This window comes from Coenobita brevimanus, chromosome 32, assembly GCF_032717465.1.
Source record: "Coenobita brevimanus isolate Jiangsu-jjx chromosome 32, ASM3271746v2, whole genome shotgun sequence".
Lineage (NCBI taxonomy): Eukaryota > Metazoa > Arthropoda > Malacostraca > Decapoda > Coenobitidae > Coenobita > Coenobita brevimanus.
Window position 1 is genome coordinate 15,723,532 of NC_136985.1, and position 26,989 is coordinate 15,750,520.

General features: G+C 44.3%; 1 protein-coding gene across 1 annotated transcript; it reads right to left on the reverse strand.

The window, feature by feature from the left end:
• Window positions 1-8,536: 8,536 nt before the first annotated feature.
• LOC145395599 (uncharacterized) lies at window positions 8,537-9,064 on the reverse strand. Its single transcript, XM_080269170.1, has one exon. The coding sequence runs from the start codon at window positions 9,062-9,064 to the stop codon at window positions 8,537-8,539; it is 528 nt and encodes a 175-aa protein (XP_080125296.1).
• Between the last annotated feature and the right edge of the window lie 17,925 nt (window positions 9,065-26,989).

A 26,989-nucleotide genomic window follows, 5' to 3' on the forward strand; every position in this document is an offset into this window, starting at 1 on the left:
AGCACAATAATTATTCACTAAACTACCAGGCGCCAAAATCTGGTTATATGGTTACCACCCAGCATAGTAAATGGTTTCCTGGTGCACAGGAAACCATTTGGCTTGTCACTCAGTGTAGAGTCACCCACAGGTTGAAGGAAGTGGAAAGAATGAAGGAAAGAAAGACAGAAGAGGGAGTGTAAAGTTACCCGTAGGCAGAAGGACAAGGAAAGAATGAAGGAAAGACAGAAGAGAATGGAAGGAAAGAAGGATGGAGAAGAAACGGCAGACACCCAAGAGCAGCACTACATCGAGTGAGTGGATGGTGAGCACCCCCACCTACCATACTATAGTTTTTAATTTTGCCTAAAACTATCTGCCAACTGGACTGTTCATTTGTAACAAACTTTTAACACCAGAGTATGCAGGTCATCACAAAGCAGTGCTATGGGAAGGATGCAAAGCTGCTGTCTGTCTGTCTTACTGTTCCACTGAGCCATGTCAAACAGGCCGGAAAGGATGAAAAATCTGGGTCAAGTTAAGGTGAAACAAATACAACTAAGATTATGATTCTTTACTGCCACTACAAGCTGAACACAAGTGCCCCTCAACTACCTCCCTATCCCCCAAATGGACGATGCTGGATTATGGAAGTGCACTTGACCCTGCACTCCACTGGGTTCATGTTCAGAGAAGCCTGCAGCCAAAACAAGTTGGGGGGGGGGGATCATTGGGCCAAAAAAAATAATCTGGCATCAGCAAGCATAAAACAGATAACCCCGAGCTGACAATTACGTCAATTGTGTCCCATGTGATAGATTACATTTAAAAGATTATGGCAAGGTAACAACAGAGGTGACTGCTGCTGTACAACAAATGTAAAAGCAGAGGAGGGGTTAAACACACACACACACACACACACACACACACACACACACACACACACACACACACACACACACACACAGACAATTCCCTCTCCCTCTCTCTCTCTCTCAGTTTACCAGACCATTGAGCTTCCAGTAACAAGGCTCTCACAGGGCTGGTCTGAAGGATAAGTTCATGATGGTTATGAAAATGGTGAAGCCTGTAGTGAGCAAATATGAACAAAAAATAAGTGAATGTGTTTAAAATAAAGCAAATCATATCCAAATTGTGACAAGTCTAGAGGATTATTTTCCCAAATAGATGTATGAATGAATGGAACAGTTTGGAAGGGGATGTGGTGCAAGTAAAGATCTTAACTGTTAAAAAATAGATTGGATATACAACTGGGTGTGAAAGGTGAGAAGTGTGAACATTGGGGGATGGGGTTGCAGGAGAGAGAGAGAGAGAGAGAGAAAAAAAAAAAAAAAAAAACTGGGATGAGAACACTGACTTCAGGGATACGGCACTGAAATGGGAGGCTGCCAGAGATCAAGCAGCATGGACAGCCGCCATTAATTGACTAAAGTCAAAGCATATGAGGATGTTGGTGCCTTTATAAACGATATGAAAATCCCATCTGCCCCCTTTGGAGAGTAGTGTCCCTAGGCTAGGCTACTTAGTCCAGAACATATAAGGACGGGGACTGACCTATACCCCTGGTAGCATTAGTTGACAGTAAAACCTCTGGCCATCTCTTGGACTTGAACCGCAGTGTGTAGACTGCAGCATGTAGGCCATAGCATGTCGGATGCAGCATGTAGGCTGCAGGTGTAGATCGCATCGTGTAGGTCGCAGCGTGTAGGCCACATCGTGTAGGCCACAGCGTAATCCAAGCACTATACCAACTGCACCACCAGGCATCTGAAAATGGGATGGTTATATAGTTACACTTGCATCATCATCAAGTACTTATTCCTACCTAAGAAGGGGGTGAGGTAGGATCCAGAAACAGTGAAAGAATATTTTGTTCATAAGAGACAAATGGGAATCAACGGGAATCACTCTGAATCTAGTACAGCCACACTTACCGTTGGGTGAGTGTGTACAAACTGCGACTTTGACTTTTACAAATTTGTAGATAAACTCCACAAACATGGCAAAGAATCCACCAACTTTATGACACTATGGTCTTCTACCCAAGAGTGTTAAGTGCCCACAATGCATCAGAGCATCAATAAATGCAAGTTGGGGGGACGGCACCGTAATGGCAGGGGACAGGGCGACGTTGAGGTGATTTGTTTGTGGCCATCCCATATGGGATTAAGGCATCTGGCTATAGATAGATTTTTGCCTGCCTTAATATGCCACAGACAAACCAGCAACCAATGATTATAAAATACCAGTACTAAGGTTTTTTTATATGGACTGCATGGCTGTCCGGGGTTAGGTGAGAAAGTGTTTTGGATGGGTAATGGTCCAACAGGGTTACCAACAAACAAGGCCTGGCGTGTCTAACATTGAAATACTGTATGTTAGCATTGGGTTAGGTTTGGTATTTGGATTGATTTCACCTAATTGTGATTTTTCATTTTCATTTTTTGCCCTATTTCATTCTCTAGAGGGGGAGATGGGGGGTCTATATAATAAAAAAAGAAATGTAGAAATGTCAATTAAAATCAGGATTAGGTTAGGTTTGGTATCTGGCTTGATTTTCACCAAATAGTTTGTGATTTTTATTTTTTCTGACATTTCACTCACTGGAGGGGCAGATGGGGGTCTAAAAAAAAAAAAAAAAAAAAAAAATTGAAATGTGGAAGAAATATCAATTAAAATCATAGAGAAAAATAAAAATCCTTAGGAATGAGACATTTTCATGCTTGCACAGGTATTTCTATGGAACGGTAAAATAACCATATCATATAAACATTTTTCAGAATAAACTACATGTAGCTCTAATACTCCAATTTATCTTAACCAATATAATTAAGTGCTTGTTCATAAACAGCATCAGCCCTCCAGAATACATGGATGGCATTAATTACTGGCGATTTAAATCACCTGCACCTGTTCAATGGCTGAATCGGCTCGGAACCTAAAATCGAAATATAATGAATTTACTCTTCATACCAAAAATTACAACACAGTTAACTAGTCTATGTTAGTCCTGAGCGATTGCCCTTGTACAAGATTGCATTCAGCCTTGTATAAAAAAATGGATGAGAGAACTATTATGGGTTTTAAAACCTACATCATCACCTACCTGTTAAAGGGACAGCTTTGCACACCCGAAGTAAACACCGCCCTTTACCCTCCTTGTATACAATAATTACACCCTTATTAAACTACCTCAACCACCAATATTGGCACTAGACACTGATTAATACCTGGACAGGAAAATTACCACGACAGTACTTAAATACCTATGAATTATAACAAAAACATCCACTCACCTTTAACCTCCTGCCCGCCTTGCCGAGTGCCCGTGACGACACATTTTTTCATGAGTTATACATATATTTTATTATGGATAACCAATTTTCCAAACAGTGATTAATGTAAAAATTTAATAAAGAAGCAAGTAAAAATACTCGTTGTTTTACATTTCCCTGTACTGTACTTTGCCAGTGACTTATTTTACACATCAAGCCATACGTGCGGTGTGCTGCGGTGAGGATCTGTCCCTTCTTCTCTTTGGGAGATGTAAATGAGTATGTTTGAGTGGATGAGTATATTGGAAGTGTGTCGTCCTGTATCGGCTACCTCCCTTTTCTTGGGGGAAGCAGCCTAGGTATATAGAAAGATAGATAGACCATTATAATCCCGGATGTTACTGATGCAGCGTATATAGACGTAAAATTGCCATCTGGCCGTCATGAAAACTAATGGTCATCACAGTCAGTGAAGCAGTGGCGTGGCCGGGTGTTCACAAAAAGGAGTACGAGATAGGGACAAACCCTGGCATGAGGGGGGCGGAGAGATATCGCTAGACAGAATGGACACATTAATTCAGACAAAATGTTAAATGTGGGGAGGGGAGCCAAGAGTTTGCCTGGGGACCCGGGCTGATCTAGACGTGAACATTGTGAAAAAAGGGGGGGGGTGCCCCTTCCATCAGAAAATAAAAAACGGGGCTGCCCCACCCACCACAAAAAAGTGGGGGGTGCACCCTCTTCTCCACAGATAAAAAAGAGGGGCCGGGTGCTGCCATCCCTTACAAACTTAAAAGGGGGATTGCCCCATCCCTCACAAAATCAGAAGGGGATTGCCTCATCCCCTTAAGATAAGGGCTGCGACCCCCTATCCCTAATTAAAAAACATTGGCAGACTGAGATCCCCAGTTTCCCTTCCCCCAAAGGGGGCCACCCACCCCCATTCCTCCAAAATAGGGGAGTTGTCCACTCTCTCACACAAAAAAGAGGGCCAGCCCCTCCCCCACCCTAATACAGGGAGCCTTCCTCACCAACCCAAAAAGGGAGTCTGACCCCCTTTCCCTACCAATAAAAGCAGGAAGGCTTCCACTTCCCCATCCCCAAAAGGGGGGTTAACCCACTTCCTCCAACCCAAATGATAGGGGCTGCCCCCCCCTCTCCCCCATAATAAACATGGCGACGCCCCCCTTCCCCTCGCAAAACAAAGGGGTTGCCTTCACCTGTCCCCAGGTAAGGGGCTGCTTCCCTTTCCCACCCCAGAAAGAGGTTGTCATCTTTCCTTTTGTAAATGAGGACTACTTTACCTTACCACAGGTAAAGGTGTGCCTGCCACCCCTTACCTTACCACAAGTAAAGGTGTGCCTGCCACCCCTTACCTTACCACAAGTAAAGGTGTGCCTGCCACCCCTTACCTTACTATAAGTAAAGGTGTGCCTGCCACCCCTTACCTTACCACAAGTAAAGGTGTGCCTGCCACCCCTTACCTTACTATAAGTAAAGGTGTGCCTGCCACCCCTTACCTTACCACAAGTAAAGGTGTGCCTGCCACCCCTTACCTTACTGTAAGTAAAGGTGTGCCTGCCACCCCTTACCTTACCACAAGTAAAGGTGTGCCTAACACCCCTTACCTTACCACAAGTAAAGGTGTGCCTGCCACCCCTTACCTTACTATAAGTAAAGGTGTGCCTGCCACCCCTTACCTTACTATAAGTAAAGGTGTGTCTGCCACCCCTTACCTTACTATAAGTAAAGGTGTGTCTGCCACCCCTTACCTTACTATAAGTAAAGGTGTGCCTGCCACCCCTTACCTTACCACAGATAAAGGTGTGCCTGCCACCCCTTACCTTACTATAAGTAAAGGTGTGCCTGCCACCCCTTACCTTACCACAAGTAAAGGTGTGCCTGCCACCCCTTACCTTACCACAAGTAAAGGTGTGCCTGCCACCCCTTACCTTACTATAAGTAAAGGTGTGTCTGCCACCCCTTACCTTACTATAAGTAAAGGTGTGCCTGCCATCCCTTACCTTACCACAAGTAAAGGTGTGCCTGCCACCCCTTACCTTACCACAAGTAAAGTTGTGCCTGCCATCCCTTACCTTACTATAAGTAAAGGTGTGCCTGCCATCCCTTACCTTACTATAAGTAAAGGTGTGCCTGCCATCCCTTACCTTACCACAAGTAAAGGTGTGCCTGCCACCCCTTACCTTACCACAGGTAAAGGTGTGTCTGCCACCCCTTACCTTACTATAAGTAAAGGTGTGCCTGCCACCCCTTACCTTACCACAAGTAAAGGTGTGTCTGCCACCCCTTACCTTACTATAAGTAAAGGTGTGCCTGCCATCCCTTACCTTACCACAAGTAAAGGTGTGTCTGCCACCCCTTACCTTACTATAAGTAAAGGTGTGCCTGCCATCCCTTACCTTACTATAAGTAAAGGTGTGTCTGCCACCCCTTACCTTACTATAAGTAAAGGTGTGCCTGCCACCCCTTAACTTACTATAAGTAAAGGTGTGCCTGCCACCCCTTACCTTACCACAAGTAAAAGTGTGCCTGCCATCCCTTTCTTCCACCATACATAACCTGTTGCCCTCCATTCCCTCTCTAAAAAGGCTGTTCCCCCAACATATTACACACTAAAAAATTTGTGCCCCCCCCCCGCCCCACAAAAAGAACTGTGGCGTCCTGTTGGTGGTATGATGGTATATATATGCCTTAATATGCCCCCTGTTGGTGGTATGATGGTATATATGCCTTAATATGCCCCCTGTTGGTTGTTTTATGGTATATATGCCTTAATATGCCCCCTGTTGGTGGTATGATGGTATATATGCCTTAATATGCCCCGCTGTTGGTGGTATGATGGTATATATGCCTTAATATGCCCCGCTGTTGGTGGTATGATGGTATATATGCCTTAATATGTCCCGCTGTTGGTGGTATGATGGTATATATGCCTTAATATGCCCCCTGTTGGTGGTATGATGGTATATATGCCTTAATATGCCCCCTGTTGGTGGTATGATGGTATATATGCCTTAATATGCCCCCTGTTGGTGGTATGATGGTATATATGCCTTAATATGCCCCCCTGTTGGTGGTATGATGGTATATATGCCTTAATATGCCCCCTGTTGGTGGTATGATGGTATATATGCCTTAATATGCCCCCCTGTTGGTGGTATGATGGTATATATGCCTTAATTTGCCCCCTGTTGGTGGTATGATGGTATATATGCCTTAATATGCCCCCCTGTTGGTGGTATGATGGTATATATGCCTTAATATGCCCCCTGTTGGTGGTATGATGGTATATATGCCTTAATATGCCCCCTGTTGGTGGTATGATGGTATATATGCCTTAATATGCCCCCTGTTGGTGGTATGATGGTATATATGCCTTAATATGCCCCGCTGTTGGTGGTATGATGGTATATATGCCTTAATATGCCCCCCTGTTGGTGGTATGATGGTATATATGCCTTAATATGCCCCCCTGTTGGTGGTATGATGGTATATATGCCTTAATATGCCCCCTGTTGGTGGTATGATGGTATATATGCCTTAATATGCCCCCTGTCCCCTGAAGGTAGGATAGTGACTGCAGGAGAAAGGCAGTTTAAGTCTGCAGTCCACTGGGTACATGTTTCAGATAAGCCTGGGGTTGTAACTACTACTATAACTACTACTCCAGCTACTACTACTACTATTACTACCACTGCTGCTACTGTTACTACTACTACCATTGCTACTACTACTATTACTATTACTACTACCGCCCCCATCACCACGACTACTACTACTAATACAGTGGCTCAGGTGTGCTCAGGTTAATTACATACTAAAAGCCATTCAGGTAACAGGTGGTGGAGGTAATGAAGACAGGTGTGTGGGTGATTTAGGTGGGCAGTACTCCATTATAATTTATTTTTATTTTTATTTACTTGTTATGCTCAGATGATTATGCTCAGAGACGGAGTGTGTGAGACTGACTAGGAGAGTGTATGTGGCTGAGATGGAAAGGGGAAGGGGGAGCAGGAGACCAAGGATGAGGTGAAGTATATGAGAGGGGTGTGTGAGTTGGAGAAAGGGCAGCCTGTCAGCGAAGGATAGGGTGATATTGAGGTGGTAGATGTGTTTCAGTAGGTGTAGATTTTGTCCATATAGAGATACACATTACGCATTCAAAGTGGAGTAGGTTTCAAAGTCAAAGGACAGTACACACACACACACACACACACACACACACACACCACTTGTACACAGATCAGGCCAAACTTTGAGTGTGACATCCGTAGACTTCAACAGACCAGCATTTTTGAGTGAAGGTTTGATGGGCTGATGTGAACCTAGGTTAGGTCACTTTAGGCAGGGTTTATTTGGATTAGATCATTTTTGGTTGGGTTGGGTTCAGCTGAATTAGGTATTGACGGATTAGGTTAGATTGGGTTAGAATAGGTCGGTCTAGATAGGTTTAGGTTGGGATATATTAGGTTAGGTTAGGTTGGGTTGGATTAGGTCATTTTAGGCATGGCTGAGTTGGGTTAGGTCAGGTATGGTTAGGTTAAGTGAGACTGGGTAAGATTAGGTCTCTTTAGGTAGGGTTAGGCTGCGTTTGGTTAGGTTGGGTTGGAATAATTTTGGTTAGGTATGGGGAGGTTAAGTGAGATTATGTGAGGTTAGATAGAGTTAGACTGGGCTAGGTGACACACACACACACACACACACACACATACACACACACACACAAGTGGAATGTAATGTGGACAAATGTCATGTAATTAAGTTTGGTAAAAGTGAGAAAAGACCAGATTGGGACTATAAGTTAGGAAGTTCAACCCTACACTCATCAGAAAGGGAAAATGATTTAGGAGTGATTATCAGTAACAGACTATCTCCAGCTGACCACATCAGTAAGAAGGTAGGTAACATGTATACACTGCTTGCTAATATGGGGATAGCGTTCACATATATAAATAAAGACATGCTGAGAAAGATAATAACATCGTTCATCAGACCAACCCTGGAGTATGCAACAGTAGTCTGGAATCATCATCTCAAAAAACACATCTGTACCTGTACCTGTACCTATCCCATGACGTCTTGTTGATGTCATTGGGGCACCAGTGAAGACCTGAGCACTTCCCTGCATCCGTCCCTGTCCTTCACCGCTCTCTGGGACTCCGCGAACCTCATTCCTGTCCATGCTTGGATGTTGTCTTCCCATCTCTTCCTCTGTTCCCCTCTTCTCCGTCTTCCTCTCACTATTCCTTATAGGATTTTTTTGCGAGGCCTCTTGATCGAGATACTTGACCATACCATTTAAGCTTCCGCTTTTTAACAATTGTGAGAAGGTCATCATGAGGTCCTATTACATTTTCTACCATCCGGCGGATTTCCTCGTTAGTCACATGGTCTGTGTAGTGAATGCCTGGGACTTTCCTGTAGCATCGCATTTCTGTTGCCAGAATTTTTCGTTGCAACTCTGCTGTAAGTGTCCACGCTTCACAGGCATATAGGAACACAGATAAGACGAGAGACCGCAGCAGGTGTACCTTGTGGTGCAACCCGATATTTCTGTCCTTCCAGATGGTTCTGAGTCTCGCAAGATTAGATGTTGTTTGTGCAATCCTTGCCACTATCTTAGACTTTGAACCTTCGTCTGCTATGATGGAGACCAGACACTTAAAAGTCTTCAATGTTTCTAAGGTTTTTCCATTGATTCTGATATCTGAGGTGATGCCCTGGGTGTTGTTGGTCTTGATATTAGTTTTTTCGTCACCGATTTCCATACCGAATGCAGCGGCTGCTTCATCAAGACGTCTAACGAGATTAAACCAGGTCCTCCTCACTGCCTGCCAGTCAGTCGATATCGTCCGCAAAACGGAGATTGGTGATGGTTCTTCCTCCGACTGAAACTGTGCCTGCATGCTCTTCTAAGGCGTCCTGCATTATTCTCTCTAGCAAGATGTTCGGGAGAGTAGGTGATAAGAGACATCCTTGTCGTACTCCAACAGTGGTGTGGAACCATTCGCCTTTTTGGCCTCTCAGGAAGACAGCACTTGTGGCCTTGTCATACAGCTGTTTGCCCACTTCAACAAGCTTGGCGTTGATGCTGTACTTTTCATGGTTGACCAGAATGCGGCGTGCCATACCCAGTCGAAGGCCTTTTAAAGTCTACAAAGACATGGCAAAGGTCTTGCTGATGCTGTAGATATTTTTCACAGATGATTCTCAAGTTGAATGTCTGTTCGACAGTGCTCCTCCCCGCTCGGAAGCCTGTTTGTTCCTCGGCAATAATGGTTTCTGCTTCAGGCTTCAATCTGTTCAGTAAGATTTTCAGCATAACTTTGCTTGGGTGGCTAATCAGGCTGATGGTGCGATAGTTCTGGCACAGCTGTAGGTTTCCTTTCTTGGGCAAAGTAATGATAAGTGATTGGGTCCATGGAGTAGGCCATATACCAGTGCTGGGTCCATGATGTAGGCCATATACCAGTGCTGGGTCCATGGTGTAGGCCATATACCAGTGCTGGGTCCATGGTGTAGGCCATATACCAGTGCTGGGTCCATGGAGTAGGCCATATACCAGTGCTGGGTCCATGGTGTAGGCCATATACCAGTGCTGGGTCCATGAAGTAGGCCATATACCAGTGCTGGGTCCATGGAGTAGGCCATATACCAGTGCTGGGTCCATGATGTAGGCCATATACCAGTGCTGGGTCCATGGTGTAGGCCATATACCAGTGCTGGGTCCATGGTGTAGGCCATATACCAGTGCTGGGTCCATGGAGTAGGCCATGTACCAGTGCTGGGTCCATGGAGTAGGCCATATACCAGTGCTGGGTCCATGGTGTAGGCCATATACCAGTGCTGGGTCCATGGAGTAGGCCATATACCAGTGCTGGGTCCATGGTGTAGGCCATATACCAGTGCTGGGTCCATGGAGTAGGCCATATACCAGTGCTGGGTCCATGGAGTAGGCCATATACCAGTGCTGGGTCCATGGAGTAGGCCATATACCAGTGCTGGGTCCATGGTGTAGGCCATATACCAGTGCTGGGTCCATGGTGTAGGCCATATACCAGTGCTGGGTCCATGGAGTAGGCCATATACCAGTGCTGGGTCCATGGAGTAGGCCATATACCAGTGCTGGGTCGTTGGTGTAGGCCATATACCAGTGCTGGGTCCATGGAGTAGGCCATATACCAGTGCTGGGCCCATGGAGTAGGCCATATACCAGTGCTGGGTCCATGGAGTAGGCCATATACCAGTGCTGGGTCCATGGAGTAGGCCATATACCAGTGCTGGGTCCATGGTGTAGGCCATATACCAATGCTGGGTCCATGGTGTAGGCCATATACCAGTGCTGGGTCCATGGTGTAGGACATATACCAGTGCTGGGTCCATGGAGTAGGCCATATACCAGTGCTGGGTCCATGGTGTAGGCCATATACCAGTGCTGGGTCCATGGAGTAGGCCATATACCAGTGCTGGGTCCATGGAGTAGGCCATATACCAGTGCTGGGTCCATGGAGTAGGCCATATACCAGTGCTGGGTCCATGGTGTAGGCCATATACCAGTGCTGGGTCCATGGTGTAGGCCATATACCAGTGCTGGGTCCATGGTGTAGGCCATATACCAGTGCTGGGTCCATGGAGTAGGCCATATACAAGTGCTGGGTCCATGGAGTAGGCCATATACCAGTGCTGGGTCCATGGAGTAGGCCATATACCAGTGCTGGGTCGTTGGTGTAGGCCATATACCAGTGCTGGGTCCATGGTGTAGGCCATATACCAGTGCTGGGTCCATGGAGTAGGCCATATACCAGTGCTGGGTCCATGGTGTAGGCCATATACCAGTGCTGGGTCCATGGTGTAGGCCATATACCAGTGCTGGGTCCATGGAGTAGGCCATATACAAGTGCTGGGTCCATGGAGTAGGCCATATACCAGTGCTGGGTCCATGGAGTAGGCCATATACCAGTGCTGGGTCGTTGGTGTAGGCCATATACCAGTGCTGGGTCCATGGAGTAGGCCATATACCAGTGCTGGGTCCATGGTGTAGGCCATATACCAGTGCTGGGTCCATGGTGTAGGCCATATACCAGTGCTGGGTCCATGGAGTAGGCCATATACCAGTGCTGGGTCCATGGAGTAGGCCATATACCAGTGCTGGGTCCATGGAGTAGGCCATATACCAGTGCTGGGTCCATGGAGTAGGCCATATACTAGTGCTCCAGATCTTGTTGTAAAGGACAGTGAGTATAGTGATCATCGCTGCTACAAGATGGGCACCAAGAGTAAGGGACCTCAGCTATGAAGAAAGACTCGAAAAATTAAACCTACCAACATTACAGGTGAGAAGGAAGAGAGGAGACATGATTATGTTATATAAATGCATCACAGGAAAAGAAAAAAACAAACGTAAACGAGTATTTAACCTATTGGGAAGCAACATTAAGAGGACACTGTAGAAAACTGTACAAAAAGAGAGGTGATAAAGACGTAAGGAACTTCAGTTTCCCAAAATGAGCAGTTGATCAGTGGAATGCACTACCAAATAAAATAGTGTGTGCCAAAACTATTCATAGATTTAAGGATATGAATGATAAAAATGGTTTAATACACGGGACAGTACGAGCTTGACTCATTCCTATAAAGATACAGTTAGGTAAGAATACACACACACACACACACACACACACACACACACACACACACACACACGCTCGCTGGCTCAGTGGTAGCGTTCTCGTTTGCCATCTGGTAGACGGGAGTTCGAGCCTCGCTCAGGTTGCGAAAAGTTTCACTGACGAAGTGGGTGGTTACTGTCCCCCTTGAGCAAGGGGACGGGTGTGTGCGTGTGTGAAGGTCACAGCCTTGCCCTTAGATCAGACTATATGAGCTCTCAGCTTCCTTCCGGGAGGGTAAAAGCTGACGATTACGACCATCAAGTGATCCTGACCGACCCGGTGAATTACACAAAACCACTTATACACAGAACAGGCGAAACTTTGAGTGTGACACCCGTAGACTTTCACAGGCATGTAAATCTTAAGGAATGGATAGGCAATATCAACCTAGGTTTAGGTCACTTTAGGTAGGGCTTGGTTGGATTAGGTCATCTTTGGTTGGGTTGGGTTCAGTTGGATTAGGTAGAGACGGAATAGGTTAGAATGGGTTAGAATAGGTCGGTTTAGATATGTTTAGGTTGGGTTATATTGGGTTAGGTTAGGCTGGGTTAGGTTGGGTTGGATTAGGTAATTTTAGGCTTGGCTGGGTTGGGTTAGATTAGGTGTGGTTTGGTTAAGTGAGACTGGGTGAGATTAGGTCGCTTTAGATACGGTTAGGCTGCGTTTGGTTAGGTTGGGTTGGAGTAAGTTTGGTTAGGTATGGGGAGGTTAGGTGAGATTAATTGAGGTTATATATAGTTAGACAGGGCTAGGTCTCACACACACACACACACACACACACACACACACACACACATTAAGAAAGGAGGGATGAGAAAAGGATAAAAGTAAGGAAGGACTGAGGTGTAATGCATATCACACTTGTCAACAGCTGCCATAAATGAATGTTTTGTGTTCTACTAGTGCCAGCAAACAACCGACATACGTGCACACTTATGAATTCCCGTCGCCTTGTCCCCAGCCATTTCACTGTCCTGCTTTCAGCTCACATCCCTCCCTCTCTCATTAACTTCTCCACTCCATTCCTCCATCTCATCCTTGGCCTCCCCCTCCCTCTTCCCCCCTCCGCCTCACTCACATACACTCTCCTCGTTAGTCTCTCGTTCTCCATCCTCACCACTTTGACAAACCACCTCAGTGAATATCTCCATGATGGGCTTATTTCCTCTTCATGGAGTGAGCATCAGTGACCGTACCACCAAAAGTTCTTAGTATCGATAAACACACTTGCCAGGCGAAATTTTTCACGTCTTGCATGTAAGTCTGGACAGATTACTTAAGTGATATGTACCACACTACTTATTGGTCTTAAGTACACTTTGTTGACGACAATCTTAAGTTCCCCCGATGAGGGTACTATACGTGCTTCTCATTTTTGAGGTGAAGGAGGAAAGGAAGGGGAGACCAAAGATGATATGGACTGAAGGAGTGATGCTGGAGAATGAGAGACTGACCAGAAAAGTGTGAGAGATGGAGGGGGAGACCAAAGATGAGATGGAGGAATAGAGTGCATAAAGGTCGAGTCACAATGAGCAAAAGTGACTAACATGTTAGCCACTTTTGCGACCCGCTTTCATATTAACTTATCTCCTTTTGTAATTAAACATTTCATTCATGGTTAAAAACGGTTGAAAAATCGATATTTAGCTCATCTGAGTCCTTATCACAGCAACCAACCTCATATCAAGCTGAATCCCACTGACTGTTGGTCATTCGGCTTGCAAAGCGGCTAACATACAGTTTCCTGCCCAGTATGACACTGGCTTAACTTGTAGCAGCTACAGTTTCCTGTCTAGTATGACACTGGCTTAACTTGTATCCACTATCCTCGCCTGTCGTATGTAAAGGAAGATTTACTTAGTTTGATATACACATACTGGGCAGGGGATCGAACCCACGACTTTCAGATGACAGTCAGGAAGTCTATCTTTGTTGTGTATAAAGAAAGTAAGAGGTAACAGATTTTTTTATTTTTTTATTTAACAATAGGGCCACACAGTTTGAATACTAAGTTACGTAAAATTCGATTAGCCGCCGTTGTAATACAGGGATTAATCTCCTTGGTTACTTAGTCAAATTTAACTTCTTGGTCATCTTCTGAGCTAAAAAGGGGGCTGGGAATCAATGTCAGGTGAAAAAATGCAGTGTAGCAGGTACAAATCGCGCCAGTATTGCTGTAATAAGAGTTGCGAAGACAAAATCAAGCACGGTAGGTCCGGCAACACTCTGACGTGACAGGTAACGTACCAGATACCTCTATGCGCGCAGTTAGTGCCTATTATTCCTCATTTTACAATTATTCCAATATAATTTTGTTTGAAGAACTATCTATGTGTAACAAATTCTTTACGTTTATATTAGAATTGTTTACAAATATTACTGGATTTAAAACTAAGGTGTTGTTTACATCGTGGCAATATCAAATTCAAGATGGCTGCCACTGGTAAGTGATGTTGCCATATGAAGTTCTTATTTATATTCGTCTCTGATTCAGCTAGTTGCCTTTGCCTCCTCCAACCGACTTTATTTAGCGGTCTCTCATACTGAATGGACAGCGAGTCTGAGTTGTATTTTAAGGCTTGCATTCTCGTCAGTCAAGGAAGCTACCTAACACCTCTTCCTAAGCGATTTATTTTGAATATTACTCCTATGATGAGGATAAATGACACACTGATATTAACTAGCCGTATCCAAAAATAAACCGCTACGGTGTTGGGGAGCTTCTTTCTCGCAAGATAATACCGCTGTGTCTGTGTAGGTTTTAAAATCGGTGATATTAATAACGTACGAGAGATTCTTGACGTGTAATATGCAAAATTAATCTCTCAGGGAAAGGTTTTACGATTCTTCCTGTTTGTGAATCATAAATACAAAATTCAATTGATTTTATCTAGCATCCAATGAAAATAAAATCCTTGCTCTACTTTTATTAGGTAAAAATTATTAGCCTTTGAAAAGCACGATAATGATGATAATGATAATGATGATGATGATGATGAGAGAGAGAGAGAGAGAGAGAGAGAGAGTCGTAAAAATTAATACCTCTTTAAAATGTCAAAATTTCACCATGATTTTTCTTATGCAATTACAATAAAGGTTAATTGTGGCCAGTCATAAATTAGCAAGATTTTTATAGTGTGTGTAATTCACCGGGTCGGTCAGGATCACTTGATGGTCGTGATCGTCAGCTTTTACCCTCCCGGAAGGGAGCTGAGAGCTCATATAGTCCGATCTAAGGGCAAGGCTGTGACCTTCACACATGCATACACCCGTCCCCTTGCTCAAGGGGGACAGTAACCACCCACTTCGTCAGTGAAACTTTTCGCAACCTGAGCGGGGCGCGAACTCCCGTCTGCCAAATGGCAAGCGAGACCGCTACCACTGAGCCAGCGAGCGGTGTGTGTGTGTGTGTGTGTGTGTGTGTGTGTGTGTGTGTGTGTGTGTGTGTGTGTGTTTTCAGTTTTCATGATTGCCTTACGTCTCCCTCTGTGTGTGTGTGTGTGTGTGTGTGTGTGTGTGTGTGTGTGTGTGTTTTCAGTTTTCATGATTGCCTTTCGTCTCCCTGTGTGTGTGTGTGTGTGTGTGTGTGTGTGTGTGAGGATAGGTCCATTGGTAGTGGATCAGTCCAACACTGTGGCTAATATAAACCCACTGGGCATTAAGGTGTGCCATTTACCTGCCCCTATTGGCACACTGGTGGATTTAACCCCGTCCATTTATTTGTGTTGACTGTACCTCTCTCTCTCTCTCTGTCTCTCTCTCTCTCTCTCTGTCTCTCTCTCAGATACTCAGCATAGGAGACAGAGGAGGTTTGGGAGTATGGGTACGTGATGAGCTGAGGTGTAGATCTGGCCATGTAGAGAGGATGGAGTATATGAGACTGACTAGGAGAGTGTGTGTGACTGAGGTGGAGGGGAGACGGAGGAGCGGGAGACAAAGGATGAGGTGGAGTGGTGAGGTGGAGACGATTATGAGAACGGAAGGTGAGTTGGAGAAAGGGCAGCCTGTCAGCAAAGGACGGGGTGACACTGAGGTGGTAGATTTGAGTTTCAGTAGGTGTAGAATCTGTAGATTTGGCCATATAGAGATGCAGGTTACTCATCCAAAATGGCAGAAAATACACACACACACACACACACACACACACACACACACACACACCGCTCGCTGGCGCAGTGGTAACGTTCTCGCTTGCCAACTGGTGGACAGGAGTTCGCGCCTCGCTCAGGTTGCGAAAAGTTTCACTGACGAAGTGGGTGGTTACTGTCCCCCTTGAGCAAGGGGACGGGTGTGTACGTATGTGAAGGTCACAGCCTTGCTCTTAGATCGGACTATATGAGCTCTCAGCTCCCTTCCGGGAGGGTAAAAGCTGACGATCACGACCATCAAGTGATCCTGACCGACCCGGTGAATTACACATACACACACACACACATAAATGAAGACATGCTAAGAAAGACATTAACATCATTCATTAGACCAACCCTGGAGTATGCATCAGTAGTCTGGAGTCCTCATCTCAAAAAACAGATAGATAAGATTGAAAAAGTACAAAGGGCCGCTACAAGATGGGTACCAAGCTTAAGGGACCTAAGCTACGAAGAAAGACTAAATAAACTGAATCTACCAACACTACAGGAGAGAAGGAAAAGAGGTGACATGATAATGCTATATAAATGCATATCAAGGAAGGAGAAAATAGACATAAATGATTACTTAACATATGGGGAAGCATCAGCAAGAGGACACTGCAAAAAACTGCATAAGAAGAGAGGCGATAAAGACGTAAGGAAATTTAGTTTCCCAAATAGGGCAATTGATCAGTGGAATGCACTACCGAATGAAATAGTGTGTGCCAAAACAATTCATAAATTTAAGGATATGTACGATAAATATGGTTTAAGACACGGGACAGTACGAGCTGGACTCATTCCTGTAAAGATACAATTAGGTAAGAACAATCAGGTAAGAACACACACACACACACACACACACACACACACACACACACACACACACACACACACATTACATTGAACATTTACAAATGATAAGAAGCACACACAGACACACAGACACACACACACACACACACACACAGTACAGCGAACATCTACAAATGATAAGAAGCACACACACACACACACACACACACACACACACACACACACACACACACACACACACAGTACAGCCAACATCTACAAATGATAAGAAGCACACACACACACACACACACACACACACACACACACACACACACACAGTACAGCCAACATCTATAAATAATAAGAAGCACACACACACACACACACACACACACACACACACACACAGTACAGCCAACATCTACAAATAATAAGCACAGGAAACCTTCAGATATTAGGGATCTAACGAGTGTGTACGTCGGGGGTCGGGTTGCGAGAGGCAGACCGAAAAAGACCTGAGATGAGGACATAGAGTGTGACCTAAGGGATAAGGGACTAAATAGGGAGGCTGCCAGAGATCGAGCAGCGTGGAGAGCCATTATGTGACCAAGGCCGACGCATACAAGCTTATAGGAGCCTTTATAAACGATACGATACGATATGATCACAGTACAAAGCATATGATTAAGCAGTAAATAACCTACAGTATATAGTGTAGACTCAGAATGCAGTATAGATATCACTGGGAAATAGGCCAGGAATGATGTGATAAACTGTACATTAGGTGGAGAGAATGGACAGCACAATGCTCTGAGTGTCCAGTTGTGAAGTTATATAGAGATTTATGTTACACCACCGCCACTAAGGAATGTAACGACCCTTGAACATCGAGGCAACACAAGAACACACGAACAACAGCAGTGAGAAAAAAATACCAAAGTAATCAAACGAACTGTATAAATATTCGCCAGAGTTACTCATGTTCCCCCTCCATTTGCTGGCGATTTTCTTTGTTGCAAGCCCCGCCCCCAGAGCGGTGCCCAGCTGTCTGCGGCCACAACACACCCATGCCTCAGTCAGTACCACCTGCGGCCCGTCAGTGTGCTATGAGAAAGGGTTGGTGTGGATGTGTGTCGGTTATACCCGTGGTGCCTAGCTGTCTGCGGCCACAACACCCCCCCCCCCATGCGTCAGTCAGTACCACTTGGGGCCCATCAGTGTCGCTATGAGAAGTGGAGGGTGTAGGCGCGTGTCGCTTATACCCGTGGTGCCCAGCTGTCTGCGGCCACAACACCCCCCCCCCCCATACCTCAGTCAGACTCACTAGTTCCAATGACTGGTTAAAGTTACTTCACAGTGAGTGTAGACTGACTGAAATGCTCATTGTTGGAAGGGTATACAGAGCACATATACATTTTTTCTTTTAATGACACCAATACAGTAAAAACATACGTACATCAGTTCCAGTACTGGTAGTGATCTTCCCTCTCTTTTTTGGTCCGCATTCGGTCATGTTTATCTGCATTGTTCAAAACGTTTATTATTACCTGCTACATTTGTTTGTGTCGTTAAAGAATGATGCACATACCTGTACAATGGTTTCTGCAGCCAGTGTTTTGAATTCCTTGGGTCGTGTTTATAGTTCTGTCCTAAGGTTGAGATTGGCTTACTCCGTCATGTTGAGTGATTGAATTATTTATAGTTCTAAAAGGTACACAGTGCTTATACAACAAAAGAAATGTTTTGTTTTTTTTCTCTCACCACACTGTATTTCTTATTGTAACTTAATGAAAGATAATGTACACTTGTATCAACTGAATATTTGTGCAGTACTTCAAGGTTAATTATGGCTGAATGCCACCCTAGAGAAATCTCGAGCTACGATTGTCATTTCCAGCCTACATGTTTTGTTTCTTTTCGAAAATTATGCACAATATGATTAGTCGCTATTGACTTTACAAAGGAATAATGGTGTTTATTTTCTTATGGTCATCTTTTGAAACCTAATGCAGAAAAGGAAACTCATAGAAAACGGAGTAATTTAAATAAGGGCCAACAGTAGCTCCACCTCAGTCTTCACCGAACGATCTGTGAGGTAAAACGTACGAGAAATTTTTCTCTATTCTTTCGCTTGTAATTTGTTTTATACATTGACTTTATTATTTGTCAAACAAATTACTAAATTACTCTACTTTTCACACTGAATTCATGATGTCATTCTACAGTGTGCCTCTGACTTGGACAAATTTGACGGGGAAACCCAAACTCAGTGTTAACATCAAGATTCAAAATGTGTGCGTACCTTTCATAGTAGACACAGGGGCTGAGGTTAATTTGATCACAGTTAAGGCTATTCACCACTATGGCTTAGTGGACGCCTTTTATCCCTTGGACAAAAAGTTTGGCGAAATTCCATGCAAGAAAAATGTGGCAGTTGTGTTGGAATCGGTGAGCGGGCCAGTGAAAGTTGTATTGGATCTGATGGCAGATGGGCGGGTTGATGCGCCCTATGCAGTTTTAGGAATGAGTTTTTTAAAGTCGTGCAGTTGTAGTTTAAACACCTGTGAGTCTTGGCCAGTGATGACATTCAGGGTGCCGGAGGTGAAACCCGAATTCAGTATCCGTCGCTTTAGAAAAACAGTGAGAATTAATGATAAAGTGTTTGGAGATGTGAAGATCGATACTGGTGCCTACTTCAATTTACTACCAATAAATGAGGCCAGGAGACTTGGCCTGAAGGTAGATGTTGTAGAGCCGCCCATACCGCGGTACTTCCCCTTCAGCCAAGAGTTGTATCAAGTGGTTTCCTGCGTTAGCAATGTTCCTGTCCAAGTTGAGGGCAAGACCCTCAATGTAGACTTTCATTTGTTTCCTGGTGAATATATTTTGTTGGGTGTAAGTGGTATTAAGGATCAGACATTTTCTTTTACCCCGGGTCTTGCTTTCAGAGCCAGGTGTCACTGGATCAGATGGAAATCCAGCTTTTCTGGATCGGGGTGAATCCCAAACTTTTGATGACGACAGATCATGACATTTTTCTTCTCTTAGTTACTACTTACAGTTTTTAACTCACTTGTGACAACTCCTTGAAGTTTGCTTGCTATTTGTGGTGTTAGCCTCACTGCTGACACCTTCCTGATGTTGACTAGTTTGTATTCACTGACTGCTTGTGGTTTGTAGTGGAAAATGGATCACCTCCATAGGAGGATATGCTTAACCCGCCACATATTTCCCCCTACTTGCACATTTGTCTTCTGTATCTGGCATCATGGTTTTTGCCAGGTCATGTCACTCCATGGCGTATCTGGCACCTTGTTTTTGGTGGCAGTCATGGCTCTGCTAATGTTTCACGGCCACCATTTTTGAGGGGTCATCTCTCCTTGTGTATTTTTCACCACCCCACTTTTTCTGGGGGGAGAGGGTGGGGTTCCCCTGTGTCTTCGTTGTCACTGGAGCAATTTTGTTAGTGTTTTCTGATTGTGTGTGACTCCATAAACTCTCGTCAAGAAATGGGATTAAAAGGTTCCAGTTGCAAACATTATCTGAATCATTAGTTTCACCCCATACTTTTTTTCATGAATCCTTTTTTTTTTTTTTTTTATGTGATTTGATTCTTATGGTTTCTTCATCCTGAATTCACCTGGTTAATGACCCCATATCAGTCAGCCAGGCTATAATGAGGATGGGTTCAAAAGTAAAGGGTACCACAAATCCACAGGTATGGCGGTCCACAGCAAACTAGGCTGTGTTGTGGACTGAGTTGTATACCCCTAGTACAACATGACATTAAATTGTACTCACAGATGCTCAGAAGCTATTGACAAGCGAACTTCTGGAAGAGGATTTCAACCTGTGTGTCCAGCTCATTTCAGTTTTCGATTTACAGGTTGAGATCTGTTTTAATGGTGAAGTTTGGATTGACGTATTTAATGGAATCTTTATACTGTAGTTACCCATATGTATCTGTGCCTGTCTCTCCATTGTTTGTTAAGTTTCTTTTTAAAATCATATCCATACAGTATTTGACTGCACTGTGTGTGATGAGAGGTCATTCAATTTGCTCACTATTCGACTGCAGAGACAGTACTTCCCTATATCGAATTTTGTCATTTCCTTCAAACTAATAATTCCTAAGATGATTGCACAGTGGTGTCATGGTCATATATTGGAAGTATATTGCAGTGAACAAGGAAACCAGAGCTCCATCACCACCACCTCCCTCTTTTACGGGCAATATTATGTATATGATTGTTTTTGTCATATTTATAAAGAAAATTACTGGTGATATATATATATATATATATATATATATATATATATATATATATATATATATATACACACACACACACACACAAGAATCTCAGGTTAATCAGATTGGTCAAGTTTTGAAAGTAGAAAAAAAAAATAAATGATTAAACCATTCTCCTATAGCACTTAAAACTGCTTGGCAGTGATGGAAGGGCTGAAGAGGAATCCACGGTAGTTTTGCAGAACCTTCACAGGCTCTGGCTTACATACTATATCTCCCGTCAAAAAAGGTACCACAACCATTGTTATACATTTTAACAATTGAATATGAAGTACTTAACAAAATTCAGTCTTCCTCTAAGCCACATCATGCATACATAAGAGAGAAGAACGCAGTTGCACTAACAGTTGGTCCCCAGAAGTTGGACAGCGGTGACTTAATAGGGAGACTCTACCCATGGAAGATCACTGTTGATTATTTTTCAGTGTATATCAAGGTATGTTATACCACAGGACATCACCTTTCAGGATGTATTTCAGTTTTTGTTTCATTATTCTGAGTAAAAAGCCTTTGTTGGCAGTTGATGTCGATAAGAGATCCGCTCTGCTGGCTGTAAACATTAATACCGTATGTACTGTACCTGATGGAGTCAACACTGAGCTACCGTATAGTTTTGCCCTAGCATGGTTATTTCCCTCTTCCATGTTTGTCAGATACTGAAGAGAGAAGCATCACCAGTGCTGTACTCTTCTCTGAAAACCAGTTTTGATTTAGGCAGGGTAGAACTGTTCATGATTGGCTGTTTGCTCGTGGACAATGATGTAACTTTTTGGCAATTGTCTGGATGTGTTGTTGATGTGATACTATTTGATTTTAGCACTGCATGACTCTCAACCATTCTGGACGTATCAAACTAAGTTCATTGGGTATCAGTGGTCCTAAAAAAAAAAAAAAAAAATGCTTTAAGAAATAAGAATCTTCAAAGACTTGGCTACAAATTTTCTCCATGTAGGTAAGTCTGTATAAAGTACAAGGTGATACGGAAATGTGTAAAATTATGTTTTTCTAACAGTGTAATGATTACTTTGTACGTCATATCACAAACCCATAGTAAAAGCTGCATGCATGAAATTACCTGTGTCTCTAGTATGAACTACATTGAGTCTGTTCGTACGGATCACTGATTAAATGAAACTCGTAATGCATTAAAACATTTTATATAATACAGACTTACAAACAAGAGGGTAGAGGCCTCCACCATTTGCTGGCTCAGGGCCTCTGCAGCGCTAAATGCCGCCCTGGTATCTGATGTTCTCTGTCAAAGGCAGCCGAGGTACTTGACATCTACGCATTTTCCTGTCCACTGCATTAATGACATCAGCCAGGTAAATAAACAGATTAACAAGACAGATCCTCTTGCTCCTGAAATCATGTAATGATATATACAGGTATCGTTTCTAATTATGGGTGCTGCATCACTTTCTAGTGTCTCCATCACCCTAACTGCTATGCTTGTCAATGATGCAGGTCTGTAGTTGACTTGGATATTTATATTGCCTTTCGTAAAAAGAGACTAACATTTGCCACTGATCAGTGGTTTCCATTTAGAATATGCATCATTTACAAGAACTCTCTGCATTCTGCATGTCAAATATTATGTAATCAGCTGAAAAAGCTACTATTCTAAAGCTTTCTATCTTGAAAGGAACGTTATGTTGAAAGTTGTCCAAGGCCTTCATAAAGTCAAAACATATCACATCCATGTCTCCAGCACTCTTAGTAACTGCAGAGCTGTAGGTCTGTGTGATACGAAGCCTTGCTGTTCATTATTGATGAATATGTTTGACCTGGAAAATGATTTATTATTGCCTCGGTTTTCACACGAAAGTTTGCAATCAATGCTCGTTCCAATGACTGGTTAAAGTTACTTCACAGTGAGTGTAGACTGACTGAAATGCTCACTGTTGGAAGGGTATACAGAGCACATATACATTTTTTCTTTTAATGACACCAATACAGTAAAAACAAACGTACATCAGTTTCTTCCAGTACTGGTAGTGATCTTCCCTCTCTTTTTTGGTCCGCATTCGGTCATGTTTATCTGCATTGTTCAAAACGTTTATTATTACCTGCTACATTTGTTTGTGTCGTTAAAGAATGATGCACATACCTGTACAATGGTTTCTGCAGCCAGTGTTTTGAATTCCTTGGGTCGTGTTTATAGTTCTGTCCTAAGGTTGAGATTGGCTTACTCCGTCATGTTGAGTGATTGAATTATTTATAGTTCTAAAAGGTACACAGTGCTTATACAATAAAAGAAATGTTTTGTTTTTTTCTCTCACCACACTGTATTTCTTATTGTAACTTAAAGATAATGTACACTTGTATCAACTGAATATTTGTGCAGTACTTCAAGGTTAATTATGGCTGAATGCCACCCTAGAGAAATCTCGAGCTACGATTGTCATTTCCAGCCTACATGTTTTGTTTCTTTTCGAAAATTATGCACAATATGATTGGTCGCTATTGACTTTACAAAGGAATAATGGTGTTTATTTTCTAATGGTCATCTTTTCAAACCTAATGCAGAAAACGAAACTCATAGAAAACGGAGTAATTTAAATAAGGGCCAACAGTTCAGTACCACCTGGGGCCCATCAGTGTCGCTATGTGGAAGGGAGGGTGTAGACGTGTGTCGGTTATACCCGTGGCGCCTGGCTGTCTACCTTTGGGTCTAGACCAGCGGTTCCCAACCTGGGAGCCATGGCCCCCAAGGGGGCCATGGGACATTGACTGGGGGAGCATGGGCCATATTGGTAATATAAGATATTATAAGGTATTTGGTCTGGGTAAAACCTGACAGAAATCAAGTATGAAATATACCTTACTGTGCTAGTTTAGCCTTAAGTATATTGGGGTAATTACCGTTTTCTGCACAATATCAAATATTAAAAATATATAAATATACGATCTGAGTTATATAGGGGCCATGGAGCTTCTCATAATTTTCTCGGGGGGCCACAGGACCAAAAAGGTTGGGAACCACTGGTCTAGACAGACACTCAGTTGCCTGTCTAGGGCGGGAGGGGATGGCTGCATGCGGCTCCTGGGGTTGCAGATGGCAGCCTCCTACTGTGCTAAGCAGTACAGGCTTGCCAACACCTATAACGATTTATTCTGTATATTAAACCTCAATAACCTCTTGTTTGTTACTGATGCAAACTACGAGTATGTCGACGTCAGAGCGACACAAATGACATCACCAGACTGTCAAGGTGCAATAGACAAAATAAATCGCTAAGGAAGAGGTGTTTTGGCGTTGTAGTAGCCTACATATTCCTTGGTCATGTATTCTGCCTGTTACATATTTACATTGACTTTTAGGCTGCCTGTTTCGTTGACATGGTTTGCCACAGCGACAGACATTACAATACTGAGCTGTGCTGAGAGAGAGAGAGAGACGATATTCAGGATGGCTCAGACGTGTTCCTCTCTCTCTCTCTCTCTCTCTCTCTGCTATACAGAGAAGTGCTGATAAAATCATAAGTGTATATGAGTACCGATGTGTGTTTGAGTACTGGTGTGCATCTGTATGTTATGTGAACCTGTGTACATTTATAGGAAACTGTGTGTGTGTGTGTGTGTATGTAAAATTCACCGGGTCGGTCAGGATCACTTGATGGTCGTGATCGTCAGCTTTTACCCTCCCGGAAGGGAGCTGAGAGCTCATATACCGATCTAAGGGCAAGGCTGTGACCTTCACACACGCACACACCCGTCCCCTTGCTCAAGGGGGGACAGTAACCACCCACTTCGTCAGTGAAACTTTTCGCAGCCTGAGCGAGGCGCGAACTCCCGTCCACCAGTTGCCAAGCGGGAACGTTACCACTGCACCAGCGAGCGGTGTGTGTGTGTGTGTGTTCTTACATAACTTTACAGGAATGAGTCCAGCTCGTACTGTCCCGTGTCTTAAACCATATTTATCGTACATATCCTTAAATTTATGAATTGTTTTGGCACACACTATTTCATTCGGTAGTGCATTCCACTGATCAATTGCTCTGTTTGGGAAACTGAATTTCCTTACGTCTTTATCGCCTCTCTTTTTATGCAGTTTTTTGCAGTGTCCTCTTGCTGATGCTTCTCCATATGTTAAGTAATCATTTATGTCTATTTTCTCCTTCCCTGATATGCATTTATGTAGCATATGAATGCTAGTCTCATATTTGCATGCGGTGTATACAGGTTCATACATGTTCCGTGTGTGTGTATGCATTTGATTGTATATATATATATATATATATATATATATATATATATATATATATATATATGTACGTATGTATATGCTTGACCACCTGTTTTAATGAAATTCCCGTCAGACAACTCTCAGTTGTTGACAGACATACTGTACACACACACACACACACACACACACACACACACACACAGTGTAATCTTTTCTGTCAGGCGATTTTCATTTTTATTGTAAGAGTGAATTTCTAGCATTTTATCTATCTATCTGTCTACCTCTCTTTTGCCAGGCGCCTTAATCCCGTAAGGGGTGGCCACAAACATATCGCCTCCATGTCGCCCTGTCCCCCGACGTTTCACTGCCCTGCTCCCAGCTCACACCCCCCTCTCTCATATACCTCTCCACTCCATCCCTCCATCTCATCCTTGGCCTCCCCCTCATACACCTCTCCACTCCATCCCTCCATCTCATCCTTGGCCTCCCCCTCTCTCATATACCTCTCCACTCCATCCCTCCATCTCATCCTCGGCCTCCCCCTCTCTCATATACCTCTCCACTCCATCCCTCCATCTCATCCTCGGCCTCCCCTGCAAGACCATCTTTGTCTAAATAAAACCATTGGGCGCTAATCAGCCTGAAATACATGATCGGGCTGAAGGGGTACATTGAGTTGGCTTCTTGTGTAGGTATTGTAGTTGTTGACAGAACCCCGGCACCTTGACTGTGCAGACTGGAGGCGTCAGGGTGGTGGGGGTAGATGAGGCAGGGGGATGTGAGGCAGAGAAGGGTTAAGGAGAGGCAGGGGTGTTGGTGGTAGCAGGTAGGCAGGGGAGTGTGAGGCAGAGAAGGGCAAAGGAGAGGCAGGGGTGTTGGTGGTAGCAGGTAGGCTGGTGGGTGTGAGGCAGAGAAGGGTTAAAGAGAGGCAGGGGTGATGGTGGTAGCAGGTAGGCAGGGGATGTGAGGCAGAGAAGGGTTAAGAAAAGGCAGGGGTGTTGGTGGTAGTGGTAGGTGAGGCAGGGGTGTGTGAGGCAGAGAAGGGTTAAGGAGAGACAGGGGTGTTGGTGGTAGCAGGTAGGCAAGGGTGTTGGTGGTAGGGGTAGGTGAGGCAGAGAAGGGTTAAGGAGAGGCAGGGATGTTGGTGGTGGCAGGTAGGCAGGGGGATGTGAGGCAGAGAAGGGTTAAGGAGAGGCAGGGGTGTTGGTGTAGCAGGTAGGCAGGGCAGGCTTGGGGAAAGGTAGGGTGGCATGAGTGGAGGGGACAGAGGTGCAGGCGGCAGGAGTGGCAGTACTCAGTGTCTTGGAGGTAAACAAGAGGCAGGGCTGGGTTGGATGTCAGGTGGGGTTGGGTAAGGCAGGACTGGATCAGGCAGGGGGAGTGTGACAGGACGGGTTGCGAAGTGGAGGTAGGAAGGAGAGAAAAGTGAATGAGGTAGGGGTGGGGAAGGCATGGGGGGGTGAGGTAGGGGTGGGTGTGGTAGGGATGGGGAAGGCATGGGTGGGTGAGGTAGGGGTGGAGAAGGCATGGGTGGGTGAGGTAGGGGTGGAGAAGGCATGGGTGGGTGAGGTAGGGGTGGGGAAGGCATGGGTGGG

Coding starts and splice junctions, on each gene's coding strand:
- LOC145395599 (XM_080269170.1), bottom strand. CDS start 9,064: ATGGAAATCGGTGACGAAAAAACTAATATCAAGACCAACAACACCCAG.